The sequence below is a fragment of the Solanum stenotomum genome, chromosome 2 (genome assembly GCF_019186545.1).
Source record: "Solanum stenotomum isolate F172 chromosome 2, ASM1918654v1, whole genome shotgun sequence".
In the NCBI taxonomy this organism is placed as follows: domain Eukaryota; kingdom Viridiplantae; phylum Streptophyta; class Magnoliopsida; order Solanales; family Solanaceae; genus Solanum; species Solanum stenotomum.
In genome coordinates, this window is record NC_064283.1 from 63,605,410 (window position 1) to 63,628,840 (window position 23,431).

Here is a 23,431-nt window from a genome sequence, read left to right on the forward strand (position 1 = left end):
TTGTTTTTTAGTAAAATCAAATCAAATAGTGTCGGTTTTTAAAATTTAAAACCAAATCAAATCAAATATCAAGTTTTTTAATCGATTTGATTCAGATTGAGATTCAATTTAATTTTTTAACTATAATCATGAACTTTCCTATGTTATTACTAAAAATTCAATAAATATGAAGTATTGAACTCGTAAAATTTAAATCCAAACGCGATCTCTCACAAATGGTTCCAAATGATACTTTTTAACCCCCAAAATTTATACTGCACCGCCCCTGTCAGTATAAATTCCATAAACCTCTGTTTCACTTCGTCTCTTTCGCTGCCCTAGAACCTTCTTGAGAGAATCCCTTTTGTAGTCTTTAGCTTTCTCTCTCTAGAAGAATTTCTCTTTTTTCTCTCTCTCTGAAGTTGTATGGCTTCACAAGCTAGTCTTCTCCTTCAGAAACAACTTAAGGGTATCCATTTTGGGGTTCTATGTAATTTTTGCTGAATTGGGGTTGTTTTCTTTTTTTGATTTGTGCTTTTTTTTTCTTGCAGATCTCTGTAAACATCCAGTTGATGGATTTTCGGCTGGTTTGGTTGATGAAAGCAACTTGTTTGAATGGAGTGTCACCATTATTGGACCTCAAGATACTTTATAGTGAGTGGTCACCTTGTTTTTTTCTTGATTTTGAATTTGGGTTTGTCGCTAATTTTGTTTCTTGAATTTGTTGTTGTTTGGTGTAAATTTGTGTGATGATTCAAGCAATTGGGTTGTGAGCTGTTTAAGGATTCTGTTGAGCTGTAATTCTATTGATATTTCATTTAATCTAAGTTTTGATTTTTAATTTGGGCTTGTAGCTTCTTCTCTTTTCTTGAATTTGTTGTTATTTTGGTGTAAATTTTCCCTTGAAAAGGCTGTGCGGTCGAGTCAAGTAATTGGGTTCTGAACATTTTCAGGTTTCTGTTGAGCTGTAATCTACTGATATTTCATGATACATTAATGTTATCTTGTAAAATTGGTATCTTTGTATTGGAATTAAATGGAATATAGCAGAATAGAAAGAGGATTGCATTGATTGGTTGAAAAGAAGGGTCTGGTCATTCAATTATTTCTTGATGATGAACTCCCTGTCGATTGCCCCTCTGACCCATGAAAATTGATAACTATAGATTCATTCGTACCAGTTTTAGGGGACTGCTAAGCAGTACACCAATTGAATAGTGTTTCCCATTCCAATTGAGTATGTCCAGCATCTCAGAGGGAGAGTTCTGCCTATCTCGATAAAGTCTACAATTGATATGAAGCATATCTTGAAAATTCAAGCAATTGAAGTATATAGATTCATCTTGCCTAGTACAAGTGAAGAGTCTAGTTTGACATAAAATACATAATTTTTCTTATCCTAGAAACTTGCTTAAATTAAGAATCGGGGCGAAGCAATTTATGGAAAAAAGGATTGATACAAGCTAACTTTGTGTCCTTGGTGTCATGGTTTTGAGAACGAATTATTCTATAGTTTGCATTCCTCGCCTATTAACTTCCTTTAATCTGTGATTGTTGTATTAACCTTAGATATGCTAAAATATGACAGGTTTGTCGTATTTAATTAAGAGTATAACATTGTGTAATTGCTATTATTGCAGTGAAGGGGGTTTCTTTAATGCTATCATGAGCTTTCCTGAAAATTATCCCAACAGTCCTCCAACTGTAAGGTTTACCACAGAGATCTGGCATCCTAATGGTTTGTAGCTACTTATCTATTTTGAGGCTCAATAAACTGGTTGTTCTTCATTACCATCGTCAGCACTGATTTTAGTTTTTGCTTGGTATTTTGGTATGACATACAGTTTACTCTGATGGGAAGGTTTGCATCTCAATTCTTCACCCCCCTGGTGATGATCCAAATGGCTATGAGTATGCTAGTGAGCGTTGGTCTCCTGTCCACACGGTATGATTATATCACAAACGCCATTGTGAAATGTGAATGCAGAATATCTGTCTTTCTTCCTATTTTTTCTAACCTCCCACCAACTGCATGGAGGAAAATTTTGCCTTATCTTTTCAGTTTGCTTACTGCAAACAAAACTTTAAGTGTACTACACGAGGGGGTTAATGTCTCTCCAAGATTTGGCTACTATTTCTTGTTTTTGTTTCAACTCTCAAGATCTTCTGACCTTACTAAGATAAATAAATTTAAAAAAAAACAAATGCTATGAAGATCTTCTGCGGTGCTAATCTTAAGCGATACCAAAAAAACAAAATTAACGAGCTTTTGATTCAACGCATTGCTCCTCTTTTGAGAAGGCAATGTATCACCTCAAGAACCTGGATCTTTAATGTTTGTTGTATATCCTATGATTTCCTTAGCCTTCTATTGGTCATTACTTCTATTAATGCTTAATCTCTCAAAATATCCTGGTACTTTGCAATTGAGTAGGTCGTGGAATTCAATATGGCCTCGTTGTCTTTAAATCCTTCATTCCTTTGTCAAATGCATCAACCTGTTTACTATCTTCATTCTCAAATGCACATGCATGAAAAGAACACTACCGGTTCCATTGATCAAAGGGTCCCCTCCCCTTTTAAATTGACCGATTCCTTTATATAATCAGTGGCATTGCATTCTGACATGTTCGGTGTTCTACTGGAATTATATTCTCTGTTCACACTCATGCCTGCCAAACTTAATGATGCATGTCAAATGTGAGGACACCTCTGGTGACAGTTCTTTTTCTTGTGATTTCAGCTGCCTGCTTCTGCATAATTCTGCTTTACTATCTCTGTGTAATTGCTTCAATTTTTAGATCTCGTCCGACTTCAGTGCTTCTTTATTTATTGCTTATTGATTTGTGCAGTAGTTGATATATTTCTATGGAATCAAAATTGACTTCGAGAGTCCTTTGCAGGTGGAGAGTATAATTTTAAGCATCATATCCATGCTTTCAAGCCCTAATGATGAGTCTCCTGCTAACGTGGAAGCTGCTGTAAGTAACTTGATTTCTAAATTCTTTCTTATTGATCCCCTGTAAATGAACTGCCTAACACGGACCAGGGTTGAAACTCCATGGGAACCTTCTGTAGTTCATATTTCTTTACACATTCATTAGGTTTTTTTCTTTTTTGAGTTTTACACATAGTAATATCCCCACAACTAGCTCTCTATAAACAAAATGTCCGTAGATATCTCTACTTGTGGGAGTTACCTTATAATGCAGTTAAGTCTGTGTGATGATAGTGATCAAACAGACGGTGAAAGATATTTGAGTTTGTTAGAGTGAAAGGTGCTGATAAAAATAGAAAGCAGACTAATTTCTTCTTTATAGTTGAGGGAAGCTGTTTTGTACAGTAAGGATGAACTATAGACACATTTCTGAATCACTCTTTTGTTTCTTTTCACTCTTTTTAACCTCCATCGGTTGTCTCTCTCCTTGTTTCTTTGACACTTCTAACCGTTTCATTTGTTACCCTTTTCAACTCATGGTCAAATGTCTCAGTTTCCTTAGATCACTTGTTCTGCCCGATACCCTGAAGTGTCTTCTAATATCTTATTAATGTATCGTTTATGGTCTCGTGCAGAAGGAATGGAGGGAAAAAAGAGATGAATTCAAGAAAAGGGTCAGTCGTTGTGTAAGACGGTCACAAGATTTGTAGTAAACACAGAAATGTACCAACCCATTTTATGATAAAGCTGAGGAAATGGCATCGACGTTCTTTTGGCTGGATGTTCATTGCTACAAAGTGTAGAATTGGTCGACCGTTAGACATTGTGTATTGTGCCTTTCTGGTCTTGGGGGTTTTTGACATTTTTGTTGATCTTACTTTGAATGTTAATTGCCAGTTATATTTCTTGGAAAAACTTTATAGGTTGTTGAACTTTGTGTTATTTGGCCTTTTCTTTTTTTGATGTTATATCAAGCTTTATGTCTCTTCCAACCCAGAAATGAAAGAAGGCTCATTAATGAAAAGAAAAAGTGGCTGGGTTGATATTTGGTTGTAATATCAAGTCATATTTTCCCATTGCAATGTAGGGTGTTTTTTTTCTCATTTGTCTCTGTTTTGGGGGTGGGGGGGAGGGGATTTGCATGTGTCTTGTTCAAATGATAAAAAATTATTTAGATTCACAAAGGTAAGGTTGCGTACATCATATCATTATTATTAGACTACATTTGTAGGTTTAAAATTATATTTAGATCTCACAATAATTGCTAAGCCCGTGGAGATTGAGGTTCTACGTACTTTTGAAATACCGGATACGAGTAAATCTTCACTTGCCCAACATTTTAATAGGGAATGATAGAGAATTGATCTTCGCATTGAACTTTAAGCGCTGGTTGATTCTTTTTCCATTGAGTTGTTGGGGTTGTATATTGTACTATTTAGATCTCACAAAGATAGATGTATAATTTGCATATACTTTATTTTTTGAGATTTCATGGAATATGCTATCGCTGATGATAAAAAATTGTACTTAGAAGACATGTTAAAGTTCTTTTCCAAGCTTATTCGATCAAAAAGACAAAAGGATGTAGCACATGTAGAAAGCAACAAGCAGTGTGTATGTACTTTGAACATTGATTCTTTTTCAAAGTAAAGTGTGCCTATAAAAAGGAAGAAACAAAGAAAGATGTACTGTATTTTATACTAATAATTACATATTGATGATCTATTGTGTAAAAACATAAAAGTCAAAAATATGTCTTACTTCTACATTTTCATGACCTATCAATTTAAGACACCATTAAAATGGAAGCAATATATAGTATTATAATTATTTATCCCAAAATTAAAAATTCTAACTAAATATTGAATAGAGTCCACAATTTTTTCTCCTATACCCTTGCCAAACAAACACTTACTAGTATTTTTTTTTCATTTGGTGTTTGAAATCAAGGTCCGAATAACTTTAAATTCATATATTGTGAAGTTTATTTTTGGAGATAGCTATATATCATTGACTTTAGATTTTCATTAACAACATTGTGCATTACTCGACAATTCACTTATGGTTCTCGATCATTTTCAATACGAGATTGTTAAGGAAACACTTGATTGAAGAAAAATACAAGAAATTTTATGGTTAAAGTTTTTATATTATTCAAGATATGGTTATGTATCGATTGATTCGATTTGGTTTCGGAGTTTATTGGTTCAACTTTATCGGTTATCGATTTGTGGACGTGTTAAATCATTATAGAACCATTAAGATATTGTCTTATCAATTATCATTTGTCAATTATTGATTGTTATCGGTTCGCTTCGATTTAGCCATTAAGATTTGACACCAAAAAAAAATGAAAATTACTTAGAAACAAGGTGACAAACCAAATGAATCGTGCACATGAGTTGACATATTGCATCTTACTCAAAAACAAACACAGGCAGATTGTAAAATCATATGTCAAGGACTTTATAAAGTGAATGATATAAATATAATTAATTAATTTACGATCAGGTTACCAGTTAATCCGTTAAAAAAAATCTCAAACTATTACAGAATCTATAACTCGATAATAAAAAAATTTAAAATTGTTACAAAAATCATAAATCAATAATCTATTATCGATAAATTAATAATTTTTTTCAATTCAAATTATCATTTGATTCAATTTTAAACAATCTTAACTCAAGATTAAAAAAAATTGCTTAATTGTGAAACCCCCCGGACTGAGGACGAAAAATCTCAACCATTCCGTCACAATTTTAGTGCACCTCTTATAAGTATTGGAACTACTTTTTTCTCCGTTATTCCTTTTGTCATCTTCCTCACCTTTTCCTTTCTTTATCTTTACAAAAACATATTCCTTCTTTCTTTCTTTTTTTCTCTCTATCCTTTCAAGGGAATTATGCCATGTAATTGTCCTGAAACTTTCAAAACCCTACTCCATCGAAGCAAAACAGTAAAAAGCTTCAAAACGCCGTCGTTACCCTATAAATGCACCGTTGAGAATCGAGATGATGAGATCACCTCAAGTTCGAAACGGCGTCGTTGAGACTCCGTCGCCGTCGCACTTCCACTCCAGCGTATCCGTACACAAGCTCCGGCGGTTCAACATTTTGATTGTCGTCTTCCGGTTTGCTTCCTTCTGCTTCTCGCTTGCCTCAGCTATCTTCATGTTCACTAATTCTCGCCGCGGCTCCGATTTGCCTCAGTGGCACCACTTCGATGCCTTCAGGTAATTATAGTAGTAGTTTTTTTGTTCTAATGGATTTCCTCCTTATGTCTTTCACGCGATTTAACTGTAAATTGATTACTCTGGAGTTGAAATTTGATGGATTTTTAGCTCACTTTAGCAAAAAAAAAAAAATACAAACAAATTGGAATACCGATAAAACGGCATCGTTGTAGTACTCTGGAGTTCAAATTGGTGATTCCTTTTGCTTTTACTGATAAACGCAACAATTTTAATACTCCGGAGTTGAAGTTTGATGGATTATTTGCTCATTATTAGCCCAAAAAAAAAGGGAAGAATACTGATAAAATGAAGTTGTTTATAGTTCTACGGAGTTCAAATTAACTGATTTTTTCCGGTTTTATACTGATAACCACGATGCTTTTGAGTATCCGGAGTTGAGAGTCGATGAAGTTTTAGTTCTCCGGCGTTCAAATTCGCTGATTCCTTTTACTGTATAGGTTTGTGGCTGTTGCCGGTGCAATTGTTGCCTTATATTCACTCTTCGAAGTAGGAGCATCCGTGTGGGAGATTTCAAGAGGCGCTACTGTTTTCCCTGAAGTCGTTCAAGTTTGGTTCGATTTCGGCCACGATCAGGTTCGTAAATCCTTCACTTTAATGGCGGTCATTTAGCTTTTTTCTGCAGAAATTTGTGAAACACCAAGTTAATTTTGCCTCATTTTGAGTGGAATTTCAATTTTTCGAGTTTCATAACTGAATTATAATGACATTTGAGGTAGCAAAAGAGAACAATTTATCTAGCTCAGTCAAGAAACTCTCGCTAACTTGATAGTTTAGGTATGAAATTTGAAATTTTTTTGAATATTTTGAATGTGTTTTTGATTATTAGCTCTCTTTTTTGGCGGTAGGTATTTGCGTACCTGTTGCTATCGGCGGGATCGGCGGGAGCGTCCTTGGCTCGAACTTTGAAGGAGATGGACACGTGTACGGTTAGCAATGCATTCTGCGTTCAATCAGATATCTCAATAGCCTTTGGATTCGCCGGATTCATGTTCCTGGGCTTTTCTTCACTCTTGTCGGGTTTCCGGGTTGTAAGTTTTATTATCAATGGTTCTCGATTTAATGTGCAAAATTAAAAATAAATTAATATTTTCAATTTATTTTTTCTTCACGTCAATTATAGTTGATAATTACTAAAATTTGACCAAAGATGCGTCAACAGAAAATTGAGTGGTGTGGCTATAATTTTATTTATTTTTTCTCATTTGATGTTTGATATGCATGGGAGTTCAATTGATTCGAATTTGTATTGAATAGCTCCCATTTGGGGTAGCACACAAGATTTTTCCATGTCCAAGAATTAAAATCGAGACCTTTGATTAAAGAAGAAGCAATCCATTGCGACATCCTTTGGTGGTGTGGATCTGATATCTTTGCTACTACTACTTTTCTTATTCTATGTTCTCACAATAATTAGAGATGTAGCAGATACCTTCTCATTACGCACATCTTAAATAATAATATTTAGACGTCTTAAATATATTTTTGGCATGAAGTAAATATAAATACTATTTTATTTGTAAAAAAAATAAAAATATCTTTTAAATCATTTTTGGTTCATGGATGACAGTATGAGTTCTGGAAGATTGACAATAATTCTACATTTGACTAAGCTGTTAAGCAAGTCGTGGGGAATGAGAATTTAAGTCGTCAAAGACGACCAATTATCCCTAGAAATTTTGTAAGCGTTGAAATTTCACTTTTATTTTCAACCACCATTATTTCTGAGAAACAATTGACGCTCCTTTGGTTCAAGACCTTAAGTATAATCAAATGAAAAGAATATTTCAGAGATTACAAAAGATATTAGCAAGTTAAAGAAGACTGGTTAAAGCTTATAACCATTTGTGTTGTTTACCAAACAAAGTAGTTAAGCCAAAGAGAGCTTATCACTGAACCTCTAGGTCCATACCGAGTAATATTCCACAAGTGTAGTCTGGGAAGGGTGAATTGTACACAGCCTTACCTAAAAAGGTAAGAGGTTGTTTCTGATAGGTCTAACCCGACTATCAGCACATTTTCTTAAGAATATTTGCAATAGATCAAGAGCTATCAGATTCACAAAATAGGAGAGAACAACTAAAACTTCGACTTTCTCAGACCAAATATCCGATCTCATAATATTCAGGCAAGAACTGGCTGGTGATAATAAACGATAAAAATGAAATTCATCTTGAGCTCATTAAAAGTTACTACTCACTACGGGGATCATCAGAATCAGTTAGTTGCCCAAGTACTTGGGATCAGCCACTACATAATGATAAGCAATAACAAATACGAAAATAAAGATGCCAAGAAAGTTAGCAAAGAATCCTAAATCTTGATCATCCATTATCTGCAAGACAAAGTTGAAGAGCCAACAGTTAGAACCAAATGAAAAGTATTACATTGGTTTATTTACACAACAGTAAGTTTGCAAGAACAGCTTTATGATTTCAGAAACTAAATCAGAAATAAGGTGCAAGACAGAATTCCTCGACAACCACAAACTGAAAAACATTGAACATGTAATAGATGATAATTGATAACCCATTCACGAAAGCTATTGAACTAAAACACAATCGTTCAGTTCCTGCAATGATCTCTAGTTTTCATCAGTCCCATTATCAAGTTACCCAGTAAAATGAATAAAACATTATCATGACACAAGCAACATTCGATTCTTTTTGGAGTTAGAATATTGGTATAGCACAAAACAAATACTAAGAATTAAAACCCGTCTATGCAAAACTAGATTATCTTTTTGTTTCTCTAATAAGGACAAACTCTAATGGAATAATCTTGATTTCCTAAGCTACATAATATTTTTGTGTATCTTATTTTTTTGAAATTGAGTTCAATTGATTTGCTTATCGCCCTACATTCAAAGGTTGGGTTATTTTTAGGGGGTCATCGACAGTACATCCCCTCCCTCCTTGTATAATCAATGTTCTGATGAGAGTACAAGTTGTTGAGCAAGTTACTGAAAAGCAATAAGTGAACAATTACGTCAACGATCAATGGCAATTTTAGAGTTAACGAATCATGATACTACGTTGTTTTCATTAACAATTAAGAAACACAACCTCAAGGTATTGTCCTCCTCTTTACCACTAGAGAAAAGACTCATTGGACAAGTTAGGTATCTATACTACGCACAGCATTTTGTTCAGCTCTATACACATGTTTCACAATCTAGAACCACTTTGATGCCTTTCAAATTCTGTCTCAATGTACCTTATGCATCTTCCATAATCAGACGTCAATCCTACTGTGACAGCCTAACACTTCTGTAGGGAATGATTTAATCAAAATTCACAAACCTAGCATCGTGGTAGGCATACTTGATGAAAATGTTAAGGTAAAGTTGCTCCTATTCCTTCAAATACTCAAGTAACACCCTTGAAATTTTCATGTATTTCCCCCCTAGATAAAGTAAAGGAAGACTATTGCAACTTGTAACACAAACAAAAGCCTAAACCAATAGAACAGAAAAAGGAAAACTTAGCCTCTTATTTCACTCCACAAGCATCTCTCATGCCGAGGCAATGATTATAGGAATAAAACCATTAATTAAGTGGAAACCAACCTGCATTCCCAATAGAAATATCTTGGTGCCATAATTTACACATATCATTTAGTAAACTGCTCAAATCAAAACGAAAATTACTTAGCAGTTGTACCAAGTTCATAACTATTAACATATGCAGTGGAGGCAGCTAGTAACAGTCTCTCAAACCAATTGCCTCAAGCTTATATATCCAAACAAGCAAGTAAAACTTCTTTATAGTTTTATATTAGAAAGATTTTTATTTCACTAAGCAATTCCCAAACCAACAACGTCAACATACCCCGTGTAGTTCCACAAGTGAGTTCTAGGAGGGTAGAGTGTACACAAACCTTACCCTTACCTTGGGAGGTAGAGAGGTTGTTTCAGATAGACCCTCGGCTGCAATTCCCAAACCAAACACAAAAAGATGAAACCAAGAAAAACAAAACAAGTGCAAAAGAAGGCATGAATCAACCCCAGTGGGATTCAAACCCACAAACTTTAGATCATAAGTCTAACACAATATCCACTCCGTTGTGAGATCACTTGTTACCATCCTCTTCATTCCCTTATACATTTCAGTACTACTCTTCCACTAACATTGAGAAAGACAAAAGAACAGCTAACAAAAGCAACGGTTCTGAAAGAATCTAGCTAACCTAGCGTTTAACCATAAATTTACTTAAAACTTGAAAAAGAATGAGTTTTCGAAGTTTGTTGAAAAAATGGTTTTTGGAACTTGAAGTTGTATTTGGACATACATTTTTTACATAGAAAAACGTTAAAGTTTTGTGAGTCAAAATGAAATTTCACCGAAAAGTATGAACAAACAATGTTTTCAAACAAAAATTTGAAAATCTACTCCCCAAACAGGAACCAAGTATATGTAAACTCACACCAATCTCCAAAACCAAACACAAATTAAAAAAAGTAGGCAGTGATCACAGTGGGATTCGAACCCACGACCTTTAGATTCGGAGTCTAACGCGATATCCACTCCGCTATGTGATCACTTTGTTACCATCTTCACCATTTCCTCATAACTATCCTTTACAAAAATTTCCACTACCATCGAAAGGGACAAAAAAACTCATCAGAAATGGGTACCACTTCACCGATCAAAACTCCATTCATGTACGAAGCAAACAAAATCAAGATGAATGACGAAAACGACACACAGAACAACAGACAACAAAACCAAACTTTTCCAACAATTGAAATCATGTAAATCCAGATCTATACATAACACACACAAAATCATAGAGTTGTAAACATCAAAACTGAATTAAAAATATGAAACTGTATAAATTCAATAGATCGAGATCTGTACCTTCGATTGATTAATACGTCGAATCGGATTTGTTGAAAAAAATAGTTGCCTGCTGTTCGAACTGATCGCAGAGAGAGAGATTAAAAAAAAAAGTTTACAATGGGATTTGGGTTTTATTAAAGTATCCAAGTGAACCAAAAATACGAAACTGAAACCAAAAAAATGTAAAAGTGAAATGTGGCTGCTGGGATTCGAGCCCAGGTCTCCACGGCCACAACGTGGAATTCTTACCACTAAACTACAGCCACTTCATGTTTTGATAATAACACAAGACAATTATATTTCAATTTATTTGTCTTAATTTAGTTGCTATCATTATAATTCTTTGGATATTCCAAATAATCCTAAGATTAAATTATGGTGTCATTTAATTTGTTATTTGTAAGTTATCCCTTCGCTAACGCTTGGGTGGTATAATATTTCAGGATAACTTATCCCTATGGTTGAGCATAAAATATCGAAAAATGAATTACCAAATCGAATCAAATTTCTTGGTAATTTGATATCAGGTAATTCGTATTGGTGTGGTATTCGAGAGTAGAAATTTAGAATTAAGGTATTTGAGTTTGGTGTAAGACATTAGAATCATTTGGTATTCGATATTTTTCCCGAACACAAAATTTTACTTAGGGCCTGTTTGGAAGGACACCCTGATAATTGGATTTGGTGTAATTGGTGTAATTACACTGTCTTGTCCTGTTTGGAAGGACAGATAATTACTTAGTCAGCAGGTAATTGGTGTAATTGGCAGGGGGTAATTACACTCTACAATTCACATGCAGAGGCTGTGAATTGCTGGAAATTACATGGTGTAATTACCACCTGATTACTTTTTCATTTTTTTTAATTTCTATTTTTATTTTTTTTGTTTTAATTTTTTTACTTCTATTATTTTAATTTCTTTTTATTTTTATTTTTATTATTCTAAAAAATTGTAAAAGTCTATTTTTTTATTTTATATTATTATATTTCATTTTATTCTTCTTCTCAACCTTACTTTATGTGATTCTATGTAATTTTCTCGTATTATCTATTTCTTTATGCCTGTTTATTGTTTCATTAGCATAATTTTATTAGTATTCTAATTTTTAAATTAAAATAGAATTTATTGTTAAGTAAGGTTATAGACTTACATTTTCTTTATTATGAAGAAATAAAAATAAATCATATTTATTGCTATGTTGAAATTTGTTATAAGAGTATTATGTTAAAATTTTTGTTTTGAATTTATTACTTATGTTATATTTTCAGTTTCATTTGTTTTAGTAATATTGAATTTACATTGCACGTCATTTTTTAATTAGACTTGATAAATTATATTTTTGTCAAACATTTAATAATTTATGATATTTTATTTATATATTACTATTCTTTTTATCAAACATGCATTTCACAATGTTCATAGAAACTTCATACTTTTAGTTGTTACGATCAATTCAATTGAAATATATTAATTTGAAAAAATATAAATCAATTATTTTTTTCATAATATTAGTTACAGTAAATATGTTTATTAATTAATATATTTTCAAAAAAGAATATATATCTTAAATATTTAATTTAATGTCATTTATAAAAAAAAACATTTGTCTAGTATAAATTTAAAATGATTAATTTTTATTTTTTAAAATTTATTATAATTTTATGTTTGCAATTGTGCATCCAAACAGAACATGTGTAATTACACTGTGACATCCAAACAGGACATGTGTAATTACACTGTGACATCCAAACAGGACATGTGTAATTACAGTGTAATTACATTGTGGCAACCAAACATGTCAATGTAATTACTAGACTGTGTAATTACTAGGCTAGTAATTACTACCCTAGTAATTACACCAATTCCAATTACCTGGTGGCTTTCCAAACAGACCCTTAATGAATGTCATATATTAACAGGCTCATAACTCATTGGTACAAGTTCAAAGAAAAAGCTAAATACTAAACACTAACAACATAAATACATATGTCTTTTAGTTGTGTCAATTTAATTTTCTTGATGTATTATTATTTGTCGATCTTCTATTATATCGCGCATCCACATAAAAAATATAAATAATTGGAGCAATAATATTAGCTTTGTAATGCAATTGACTACAAATTCAATACGATTTTACCAAATATCATACAGAATCGAAGTTTGATTTATCGATTATCGAATTGAAATTTAAAATTTTGGGTTTTAGTATCTACTTTTAACTACCAATTATCGAAATCAAAATTTTACGAAACACACCCCTACTTATCCCGAAATAAAATAAGTAAATGACAAAAATATCCTTCTAAATCCTTTTTATACATCACTTTTCAGTTTTCACATTCATGAAGCTATATTTGTAAACAACTAACTTGTTCTTAAATTTTATACAAGGCACATTATTATAAATACAATAAATCTTACACTCAATAAAAATTAATTTCAAAATAACTTAGTTCATTTTAATTTATATTCAAATCAAACGACTCCTAAAAGCATCGACTATTTAGTTACGGAAAATTCTTCTGTTACTCCAAAAATACACTCAATTTTCCATGCTATCCCTATAAACAAGTAAAAGTCAATATCAATATATATTTTTAGTTTAATAGTTTAATGTGAAAAACTATATCTAGAGTAATACTTGTTCCTTCTTAATTTGAGGGTTCATTCTAGATGACATATCAATCTGTTTTTTTCATCTCTTTGTATCGGTTTAGTTAAATAATTTTTTTTTATTGCAATCATATAAAATCATAATATTTAAGGTTGGATAGAAATACACGATAATTGAATCAAAAATTGAAATTATAAAGATCATATCACTAATAGAAAGTGAAATCAATAAAATTGATTTTAAATTTTTGAATTGTATCATCTTTAATATATCATGTATAATGTTAGATATAAAGAACGGTTGAATTTAAATTTTAAAAAATTTAACAAATTAAAAAGAAAATAAGATAACCAAATTGAAATAATTAAAATATTAGGAATCATTTTAATTTAATAACTTTAATTTAAATCTCACGTATAAATTGTAAGCAAATTTGGCTTCATCTATGTTTCATAACCCTCTTTGGCACTGTGTACAATCCCTTCCCAACGTAAACTTAAAAATCTCACAATTCACAATTAATCATATATAAATAGTACGTATATTTAATTATCTTATGAATATATCCCTATATTTTTAGTAGCTCCGTCCATATATATCCGTACAAAAATATATATGATGAAATAGACATGTTTGGACTTTTTCTTGAGTTGATGAAAAGTATAGTAATATCAAACTTTGTCTTTTGATTCACGTAATGTTTGATAGTTTTAATAGAGTCCGAATTAATTTGCATTGTTACCGTAAGTTTATTAAAAGTGAGATCATACTTTTTGCTGATAAAATTTATACTCAAAGCTCAATCTTAAAATTTTTAGTTAAGGGTGAAATTATAGTAGATTGTTTGGTTGCTGCTTAAAGTTACATATGAATTAGTTATGTAAAATTTCTTTATTCACGTATTATTTATCTTCTATGTTGATGTGTTGAATTTTGTACATAATAACTAAAATATTACTCCCTTAATCTCAACTTATGTAACACAAATTTATTCTATTTTTTCTCCAAAGAAAGTATCATCTATAATTAAAAATAACTTAACTTTAAAAATGTAGTATTCTTAGGATTGTTTGGTCTGACAAGTTGTTATGAGATAAGTTGTGATGGGATTTGTGATAACTTTTTATTGAGTGTTTGAACTTTATTTAGTTTTTTATATTTTCTCAAATAAAACTTTTATCTCATTTAACTTAAATATTTGTGTGTGTGCATTCTCACGATGGTACAATATATATATTTAAAAATAAATTTTCTCTTTATTTAGCTTAAAATAGAACTTTCATTTTAAATTTGTTGAAGTAAAAGAGGATTTATGAGAAATCAAAATAAAAATAAAAATAAACATAAGAACTGGTCAAATAAATTCATAAATAAAAATTATATTTACATAGTGTAATCTTTTAATAGAAAAAATTGAAGGATTATTGTAATAATAAGGAGTGGTGAGGAATGTGAATGTTATTATACATGGTGTAAAAAATAATGCAAAAATACATGAATGTGAAAGTGATATAAAAAGGGTTTAAAATGATATCTTTGTCATTACTAATTATTAATCTCGAAATAAGTTATTTCAGACTTGTCATCCAAACAACAAATTTAAATGACACCATAATTTAATACGAGTAGCAAAAGTATTTGGTGTTATCCTTTACGCCAAACGACCATTAATGAAATAATTTATAGTCACACATTTAAATTTTATTTTAGAACAAAATACTTGAAAGTTTCTTTTTTAATAAAAATAATTTTGTACCCAACCAAACGATATTAGGTAAATTATGTGACCAATTGAATACTATTTTAGCTAAGTACATAGCTAATGCTGTTTCGTTCTAATCGGAAAAATAACGTGAACATTTTAATTTTGTTTACGTTAATGAAACGTAACCAACGTGGCATATTAATTACAAAATATAGTACTCCAATAATATTTAAATTTCATTTAAAAAAATTAATCAAACATTTTGATACGTTTGATTTATTTTAATTTTATCTTATGAAAAATATATTTTTGTAAACTTTGTATTAAATTAAATTAGATAAATAAATTGAAAACAAAAAAAAAGATAACATATTTATTTATTTATTTTCAACCAGAAAATTTCAGATTTTTTTTTTTTAACTACCCAGCAATTATTTAGAACTCCCCACCATTTACCCAACTTCTGTTGGGTTTTATATATCTCTTCATTTTACAATAAGTTTCATCATTTCCCTCAAGATTTCAATATTCACTTAGGTAATGCAATATTTTTTTGCTCAATTTTCTTTTTGAGAAAAAATAGATTCAGATCTGTTGTGGGGTCTTTTTAGAGTTGCTCATAAGCTTTGATTTTTTCACTTTTTTTCTTTTTATGTTCAAAGATCACTTTTTTATCTCTCTAGTTGGTATGTTTGGTGTGATTAGAGATCTTGAATCTTGATTTTACGTGATTTATACGCTAATTTTGTTTTGAATCTATATGATTTTTAATCTATAAATTCATGTATTGAGCTCATACTTAGTATTATTTCTGTTTTACATTAGCATTTAGAGACGACCAGGTGATCCAAAAATTGTATTTTTCTTTGTTTTTGCTGAATATGGAATCAAGTTGTTAGCTTTTAAATGAAATTTGATCTGGGTGTGTTCATTTTCTGGAAAATTTTGCTTCTTTTGAAATTTGATTTGGGTTTGTTGTTAAATTTATTGAAGGGGGAAGGGGGAGGGGGAGATATCTTCTTGCTATTAGAAATTGTGATTGATCTATAAAGAGGATCCACCACCTTTGGTGAAGGGGTGTGGTGGAAGTGGAATGTTAAAGGTTCTTACTTTTAATCAGAGGTCGCGGGTTTTGAGCTTTGAAATGGAGTTGTCTTAGGTTGGGAAACTTAATGCAATGTTGGGTTTTTAACGGGGCTGATCCGGATTAGTCGGACTAGAGGATCTTGAAGAGGAAAAATTCATTTTGCTGACACCAATTAATTTGTGAAGTGAGGACTGGTTGGAGTAAGGGGGTGGAAGGGATTCTTCCGAACCCCATTGCCGAAAATTTACAATGCGTGTATATGGTCAAATTGTTTAAGTATGTATTAGATGTTGGATCCTCTTAGCTTCTTTATGTGTTTACTTTTGTTACTTTTTGGATCCCCTTGGTGGAAGTCCTGCTTCCACATTATGGTGGTTGTATTATTAGTATGTACTGTCTATTGGAGAAGTCGATAATCCTTTTTGTGCACGAGTATTAATTTTGTGGTAATCTTGGTTTGCTCTTAGTTAGCTCGGTCGTAGATTGTGACAGTTTGCTTGAATCTTATGTATTTTTTGGTTCTGAACTTTTGATTTGGTCTCTGGTTTAGAAATTGAATTGATCTAGAAATGGCTTCCAATGGAGACAACAATGCTTCTGCAAAACCTCCTCCAGAACCATCACCATTGCGCAAAGCGAAGTTTTTCCAGGTACGGTAGACATGGCTCTGATGAGTCTATTCGTTTGCTGCTTATATCTTGATCTTGTATTTTTATTGTTTGTCATCTTTGAACTTTATGATTACAGGCTAACATGAGAATTTTGGTGACGGGTGGTGCTGGATTTATTGGCTCTCACCTCGTTGACAGACTGATGCAAAATGAGAAGAATGAGGTACATACTTATAAGTTTAGGCCTGGCTTCACATCATATGTTCCACTTACAAAAATGGATCCAGGATTTGAAGTTTACGTGTTTCAACTGTAATATTAACTTGGTTCACAAACAAATATTTATCAATATTTTATGGATTTCTGTGTATATATATATGGTATGGTGGTAAAAGCTACTAAGTTCACGTGAACCCATCAGTGACCATCTAGATTCGACCCTGCCACTAGATACCAGCACATTGATGCTATAAAAAATAATAAGGCTCGAAATATGATTGTGTTTACCTAAACTTGTTGTGTTATGCTTAGGTGGTTGTTGTGGATAACTACTTCACTGGATCAAAGGATAACCTAAAGCAATGGTTTGGCCATCCAAGATTTGAGTTAATCCGTCATGGTAAATCACTCTTCCTTATTTATCTACCTTTCTGCTCCCGAAAGTTCTTATCTACCAGAATTATATTGCAAGTATCTTTTGAGCAATCTCTACCGAGCTCCCTCCGCAAATTGTTTTCAGAGCTCTTCTCTGTTTGCTTCTACAAAGAGTTTCCATTGATTATCTTGTTTTATATTCATATTATATGCAGATGTTACTGAGCCGTTATTGGTTGAAGTTGACCAAATTTATCATCTTGCTTGCCCTGCTTCCCCAATCTTTTACAAGTACAATCCTGTTAAGGTCAGTAATGAAGATCCCCGTATTGCCAAGTTTTCATCTTTTCTTTATATTATCACTTGTTCCTTTGAATCTAGATATCCCGAAAAATGGTGTGTAGTTTATATTGATCTTTCTTGCTATATGGTATTTGCAGACGATTAAGACAAATGTCATTGGCACTTTGAATATGTTGGGACTTGCCAAGAGAGTTGGGGCAAGGTATGAATCTGCTTCTATCGTCAATTATTCTTGTGATAACTGATCTTCGTCTAACTTCATTACTCAAGCAGGATTTTACTGACATCAACCTCTGAGGTTTATGGAGACCCGCTTATTCACCCTCAAGATGAGAGCTACTGGGGAAATGTTAACCCAATTGGTATGCATTTATAGCTGTTTTAAATTGCAGTTTCTAATGATATGGCATTAAACAAATCTTCAATAATGGAAAAAGACCCGTTGAAGGTCCTATACAACTCTTCAGAACAGATCTAACAAGAGATGACTCGCTTCTTTCATAAATAGCCTCCTTTTAGAGTTTGCAAGAATTGCAGTTTCTTCTTAGTATCTGCTAAATATATATTTCCCCTCGCTTTTGTGAAATTGATCGTGTTAGATTGGTGATGTAATGTGTAATGTAGCTTGTGTATTTCAGGAGTTAGGAGTTGTTACGATGAGGGAAAAAGAGTGGCTGAGACTTTGATGTTTGATTATCACAGGCAGCATGGAATCGGTATAGCACTTCCTACACATATGTTTCTTTCAAACCTATTCGGTTTTCTTTTGTAAAGTTCTGCATTCTGCATTCTGAAGAATTTGTTTTGCATCTCCAGAAATACGAATTGCTAGAATCTTCAACACGTACGGTCCACGAATGAACATAGATGATGGCCGTGTTGTCAGCAATTTCATTGCCCAGGCAATTCGGTAATATTCTGAACCTCGTTATCACTCTTACCTTTCCATATTTATCTTACATTGTGAGAATTACTAATTGCCTACCCTTTCTTCGTACATTTTCACAGTGACGAACCCTTGACTGTTCAGTTGCCAGGAACACAAACTCGCAGCTTTTGTTATGTTTCCGACATGGTATATTATAGTCTATGTGCCACTATACTTGAAGTTCATATTACGTTTCATCTTCTTTTCTTACCTTCCTTTCTGAATGATGAAGGTTGATGGTCTTATTCGTCTGATGGAGGGAGATAATACTGGACCAATTAACATCGGGAATCCAGGTTTGCTTCCGTTGATTTGATTCTTGGCGTGTCCGATCAAAACTCAATTCTTCCAATTTTATTACTCAACTAAAGCAACTCATCTTCTTGCAATCAGGTGAATTCACAATGCTTGAACTTGCTGAGAATGTGAAAGAGGTAATCCACTGAACTTGCCTCGACTATGTATTCACATGACACGTCTACAAGTTCATCCAAATCCCAGTAACTTCACAGAGCATGATATATATAATGAGTCCAATGCTAAGAATCTTAAAAGGTCGAATCCATCAAGTTAAAACCTTGAATCCGTCTCTGACTATAGGTGTTGTTTTGCAGCTCATCAATCCAGATGTGCAGATTATCACAGTGGAAAATACACCAGATGATCCTCGCCAGAGAAAACCGGACATCACAAAGGCAAAATCACTACTCGGATGGGAACCAACGATCAAATTGAGCGATGGTATTCCCCTTATGGAGGACGATTTCCGTAGCAGGCTCGGTATCTCCCGAAAGAAATGAGCTATTATTGGTTTTGAGTGATGGACACACTTGAGAGGCTTTTTATGTTTTCATTATACTCAGTTTTTCCACTCACTGTCTTATTACATTTGCAGCATGACTTTGTGCTATATATAAATGCATTTTGATGTCAATTTTAATATATGATTATCGAATATTTTTGGTATATGTGTTTCTTTTATCTTTATGTGTCAAATTGTGGACAACCTCGTAAAATCGAAGCTTACAAGATGCCTCAAGTCTAGTATCGATTATGTGGGTATAAAAACAAAAGCCCGTCTAGCTCAGTTGGTAGAGCGCAAGGCTCTTAACCTTGTGGTCGTGGGTTCGAGCCCCACGGTGGGCGTGCCTTCATTTTTTAAAAGAGAAATTGGTATAAAATAGTTATCCAAACAAATATAATTTTTTGTACATTAATTTAGGATATATACAATTTTTTATATTTTTATATATTTGGCTAGCGAATGTAGTTATTTTTAGTCGATCGGTCAAATATAACTTGCCCCTTTTTGGAATCATCAATCAAAGTTTATCAATTGTTTCGAATATAATTAAAATATATGTATTGTTAATACGAAAATAATATTTGAATAAACATGAAACAACGAGTTAGGAGCATTGACAATGTGTTGTAGTATTGACGTTTCAAATTCCATAACAATCCATAATTTATTTATTTTTAAAAAAACAATTCATGAAACTTAAACTTTCATATTTTTAAGTGAAAAAATGTTAAGAGTTTTTAGCACCATAAACAATTCATGGAATTTTCTCGCGCTTTAATTTAGGAGTATTTGGCAATGATGAAGTCGTGTGGATGTTGGTTATGCATGGTTATGTTGGCTAATGATTATAGTTGTTTGTAGTATCTAGTTTTGGTAAAATATGGTTTAGATGTGTGGATGAATCGAAGGATAAACGTGTGATAGAACAAATCTAGTTAGGTTCAAGTCGGTAAGGATTATATTATTGGGTAAATCAAGGTATTCCCAAGAAAGCTAATTTTGAACGTACTTTGACTAGATACATTAGTACGAGACAGCCTCAGGTGTCCAGTCGATCATTGGTGACCTAATACAATAAGTTTCGTAGACCAATCAAGTTTTGGGAATTCAAATTCAATATGACAGTTAAAATTGTGATGTGTAATTTGAGAGATATGTGAATAACGATTGTTATGACGCGCGTGATTAGAAAAATGTTACTTTAGAATTAGAAAAAGTAAAACTATTTTCCCTCACTTATATCCCATCTAATTTTCATCACAATTGCTGTTTAAGCTCTCAAGTTGTAACAAACTCCAGCACGATTTTCTGGTTATGATGTTCATCAAGTCATTAATGAATCACTCAATAAAAATAATATTTCTCTATTCATACTTATAGGGGTCGTTTGGTAAGATGTATTACAATAATGTATGCATTAACTTTGTGTATTACTAATATTTTATTTGGTATACTTTAAGGTATAGTGCTATGTATAATTAATACAAAACAATTTACAATATTAGCAATACAATATTAATGTTTTTTAGAATATGCATTAGTATGAATTAAGACACAATTGTTCCTCAATTTTTTTTCACATTCTTTCCACCGTATTTTTGTAGCAATTTTTTTTTAGAAATTATGTAATGCATGTTATTTTCAATGAGCCAATTATCAAACATTACATTATGAAACAATCTCAACATAACAAACGTCAATATAATTAATATCAGTATTTCTAATTCCAACTTTACTAATACATCACATTTTGATATTATTCGTATACATGATAGGCCCAAATTTACACCTCAATTAAGAAGTATAAAGCGGCCGTTGTCAAATATAGAACACAACTACGTTGAGGTCGAATCCCACGGGGAATAATATGTAAACTAAGTCGTATGCGGTTATTTACTTTAGTTATTTCCGAAACATAATGGGAAATATGAGGAATTTTGATTTTGGTCTAAAGTTCACTTTTCGATAAATAACAATTAACAATATCATTTAGTTAGAATCAATCAAAGAGAATTAATCAGGATTGTGTTCACCAAGATTGTTTGATCATTCTCGCGTTAATTACAGAACTTCATCTTGCGTTGTTATTATGTCTATCAAATTTAACCTACACTATATCGCTTCTCAACCAAATCAAATGTATATCACTTATATTCGTTCAAACTAAAAGTGTTCACCATCATTTCGATAGATAGATTCTCAAGTTGGTTAATCTTGTTATGACATTAACTATTGGACGAGTCTAGATCCTCAAATTATTGTTATTAACTCTTCTTTTAGGTTTTAGCCTTTTTACTCAAACAAGCTATACATAGGGCGAGTTTTAATGTTTGCAATTATTAGAGGTCAATTAAGATGAAGGAGATTATAAGGTATATTGATACAACACGCGATTTATTCCGTAAAAATTCTAGTTTTAGGTCAAATCATCATGGATTCCACAATCCTTGGTTGTGAAGTTTAGTCACTCATGATTAATGAAACAAGGAATAGACTTGCATTCATTCAAGACGTAGTTATTTACAAGAGTTAAAGACAATCAATACTTTGATTTGAATAAGCCGATGAAAATTCTTGTTCAAATTTTGTTCAAGTGATATCATGTTCATCAATAAAACAAAGAAGATAAAATAAAATCCTAAAATAATATTTATAGTTCTTGGAAATTTGAAATATAAAAACAGAAAGTAGAAATTCAGAGCTAGCATTTGACGGTCCATCACAAATCACAACCTCATAGGTGTGATGGTCCGTCGCATAACTCGAGAGACTTGTAATATTCTTGCAGGACTGACGTTGCATCCGACAGACCAACACATACAAATTCACACTATCAAGAAGTTAATTGTGATTAGTATAACCCTTCGTTCCTTCTATTTTACAATCACTTTATAAGTTTAAATAAATTTGAATAACTATTATAAAAAAACATATTTAATAATTAAGATTTGAATCATTAAGATTTAGAACTAAAAATAACAACAATATATATCATTATAATTTCACAAATGGAGTTTAGATAGGAAAATGCGTACACAATCTTGTTCCTATCTTGTGGAGCTAGAGACGCTGAATCCAATACCCCTCTATTTAAGTAAAACATATCTCATCAGATATAAAAAAGGAAACAAATAGTAAAGAAATCATGTTGAAAACAATGGTGAAAAATACATTAACAACACAAGATAGTAAAAAATTCATGCTAAAAACAAATAAAAAAAGAATAGTAGAAACAACATATAATACAATAGCCGAATCGAAGGAAATAACAACTAATACTAGAATAAAGAATAATCTAATACAATAGTAATAATAACAATATTGTTAAGAGAAAATAAATAATATTCAACTATCTATTAATTACTAATTTTTTACTTTAATCCTCAAACTACATAATCTTATATCTAAGGTCATGCTCTCGATGAATAATGAGTATAATTTTAGTTGTTACACATCATATTTTCTTTATCATAACAATCACTTGTTTTTTTTTTAAAGAAAGAAAATGAATTTGAAAAATTACTACTCGTTTAACTTACTCCCTTTGTACTTAATTATTTGTTCACTTTTGAATTGACACCTATTAAGAAAATAATTTTTGACATAGTGAGTTTACCATTTTTACCCCTATTAATTATAAAGTTGGTGAATTAAAAAATTTAAGATTTTAAAGATTTATTATTTTTTTTCAAAGTAATTAACTGAAGATATAATAGGTAAATTTGTTTTGTTCGTTTTGAATTTGTCATAATGGACAAGTAATTAGGGACGAAGG

The 23,431-nt window shown here is 31.8% G+C and overlaps 3 protein-coding genes, 1 long non-coding RNA gene and 3 other non-coding genes across 8 annotated transcripts; 4 read left to right on the plus strand and 3 right to left on the minus strand.

Moving 5' to 3' along the window:
• Window positions 1–277: 277 nt before the first annotated feature.
• On the plus strand, window positions 278–3,960 carry LOC125856496 (ubiquitin-conjugating enzyme E2 7). Its single transcript, XM_049536056.1, has 6 exons — window positions 278–448; window positions 531–633; window positions 1,620–1,717; window positions 1,824–1,924; window positions 2,883–2,960; window positions 3,553–3,960. Exons 1-6 carry the CDS (start codon window positions 406–408, stop codon window positions 3,625–3,627), a joined length of 498 nt encoding a protein of 165 aa, XP_049392013.1. The 5' UTR covers window positions 278–405; the 3' UTR covers window positions 3,628–3,960.
• Window positions 3,961–5,737: 1,777 nt separating this feature from the next.
• LOC125855178 (CASP-like protein 4C2) lies at window positions 5,738–7,250 on the plus strand. Its single transcript, XM_049534862.1, has 3 exons — window positions 5,738–6,149; window positions 6,608–6,743; window positions 7,016–7,250. The coding sequence occupies exons 1-3, from the start codon at window positions 5,929–5,931 to the stop codon at window positions 7,241–7,243; spliced, it is 585 nt and encodes a 194-aa protein (XP_049390819.1). The 5' UTR covers window positions 5,738–5,928; the 3' UTR covers window positions 7,244–7,250.
• Window positions 7,251–8,313: 1,063 nt separating this feature from the next.
• Window positions 8,314–10,857, minus strand: LOC125855314 (uncharacterized). Its single transcript, XR_007445474.1, has 2 exons — window positions 10,663–10,857; window positions 8,314–8,502 (listed from the first exon to the last, which is right to left on the minus strand). It is a non-coding gene; the product is annotated as an uncharacterized LOC125855314 (long non-coding RNA).
• TRNAR-CCG (transfer RNA arginine (anticodon CCG)) lies at window positions 10,635–10,707 on the minus strand. The gene has a single exon. It is a non-coding gene; the product is annotated as a tRNA-Arg (tRNA).
• Window positions 10,858–11,202: 345 nt separating the features above from the next.
• On the minus strand, window positions 11,203–11,274 carry TRNAH-GUG (transfer RNA histidin (anticodon GUG)). Its single transcript has one exon. It is a non-coding gene; the product is annotated as a tRNA-His (tRNA).
• Window positions 11,275–15,729: 4,455 nt separating this feature from the next.
• Window positions 15,730–19,813, plus strand: LOC125855028 (UDP-glucuronic acid decarboxylase 6-like). 2 transcript variants are annotated; one of them, XM_049534667.1, is made up of 13 exons: window positions 15,730–15,865; window positions 16,966–17,065; window positions 17,163–17,249; window positions 17,558–17,645; window positions 17,836–17,927; window positions 18,061–18,125; window positions 18,197–18,285; window positions 18,562–18,639; window positions 18,740–18,833; window positions 18,932–18,998; window positions 19,084–19,147; window positions 19,245–19,285; window positions 19,466–19,813. In XM_049534667.1, exons 2-13 carry the CDS (start codon window positions 16,985–16,987, stop codon window positions 19,649–19,651), a joined length of 1,032 nt encoding a protein of 343 aa, XP_049390624.1. In that variant the 5' UTR covers window positions 15,730–15,865; window positions 16,966–16,984; the 3' UTR covers window positions 19,652–19,813. The 2 variants fall into 2 exon arrangements, with proteins under 2 accessions (XP_049390624.1, XP_049390623.1); XM_049534666.1 differs by having other exon boundaries at window positions 15,843–16,014.
• A 111-nt stretch (window positions 19,814–19,924) lies between these two features.
• Window positions 19,925–19,997, plus strand: TRNAK-CUU (transfer RNA lysine (anticodon CUU)). Its single transcript has one exon. It is a non-coding gene; the product is annotated as a tRNA-Lys (tRNA).
• The last annotated feature ends 3,434 nt before the right edge of the window (window positions 19,998–23,431 follow it).

Excerpts from the sequence above, each read along its gene's own strand:
- LOC125855028 (XM_049534667.1), top strand. The coding sequence starts at position 16,985 with ATGGCTTCCAATGGAGACAACAATGCTTCTGCAAAACCTCCTCCAGAA. Across the intron at positions 18,126-18,196 it reads GCCAAGAGAGTTGGGGCAAG|GATTTTACTGACATCAACCT; the intron begins GTATGAATCTGC and ends TTACTCAAGCAG. Across the intron at positions 18,999-19,083 it reads TTTGTTATGTTTCCGACATG|GTTGATGGTCTTATTCGTCT; the intron begins GTATATTATAGT and ends TGAATGATGAAG.
- LOC125855178 (XM_049534862.1), top strand. The coding sequence starts at position 5,929 with ATGATGAGATCACCTCAAGTTCGAAACGGCGTCGTTGAGACTCCGTCG. Across the intron at positions 6,150-6,607 it reads CACCACTTCGATGCCTTCAG|GTTTGTGGCTGTTGCCGGTG; the intron begins GTAATTATAGTA and ends TTTACTGTATAG. Across the intron at positions 6,744-7,015 it reads TCGATTTCGGCCACGATCAG|GTATTTGCGTACCTGTTGCT; the intron begins GTTCGTAAATCC and ends TTTTGGCGGTAG.
- LOC125856496 (XM_049536056.1), top strand. The coding sequence starts at position 406 with ATGGCTTCACAAGCTAGTCTTCTCCTTCAGAAACAACTTAAGG. Across the intron at positions 634-1,619 it reads GGACCTCAAGATACTTTATA|TGAAGGGGGTTTCTTTAATG; the intron begins GTGAGTGGTCAC and ends CTATTATTGCAG. Across the intron at positions 1,718-1,823 it reads AGAGATCTGGCATCCTAATG|TTTACTCTGATGGGAAGGTT; the intron begins GTTTGTAGCTAC and ends TATGACATACAG.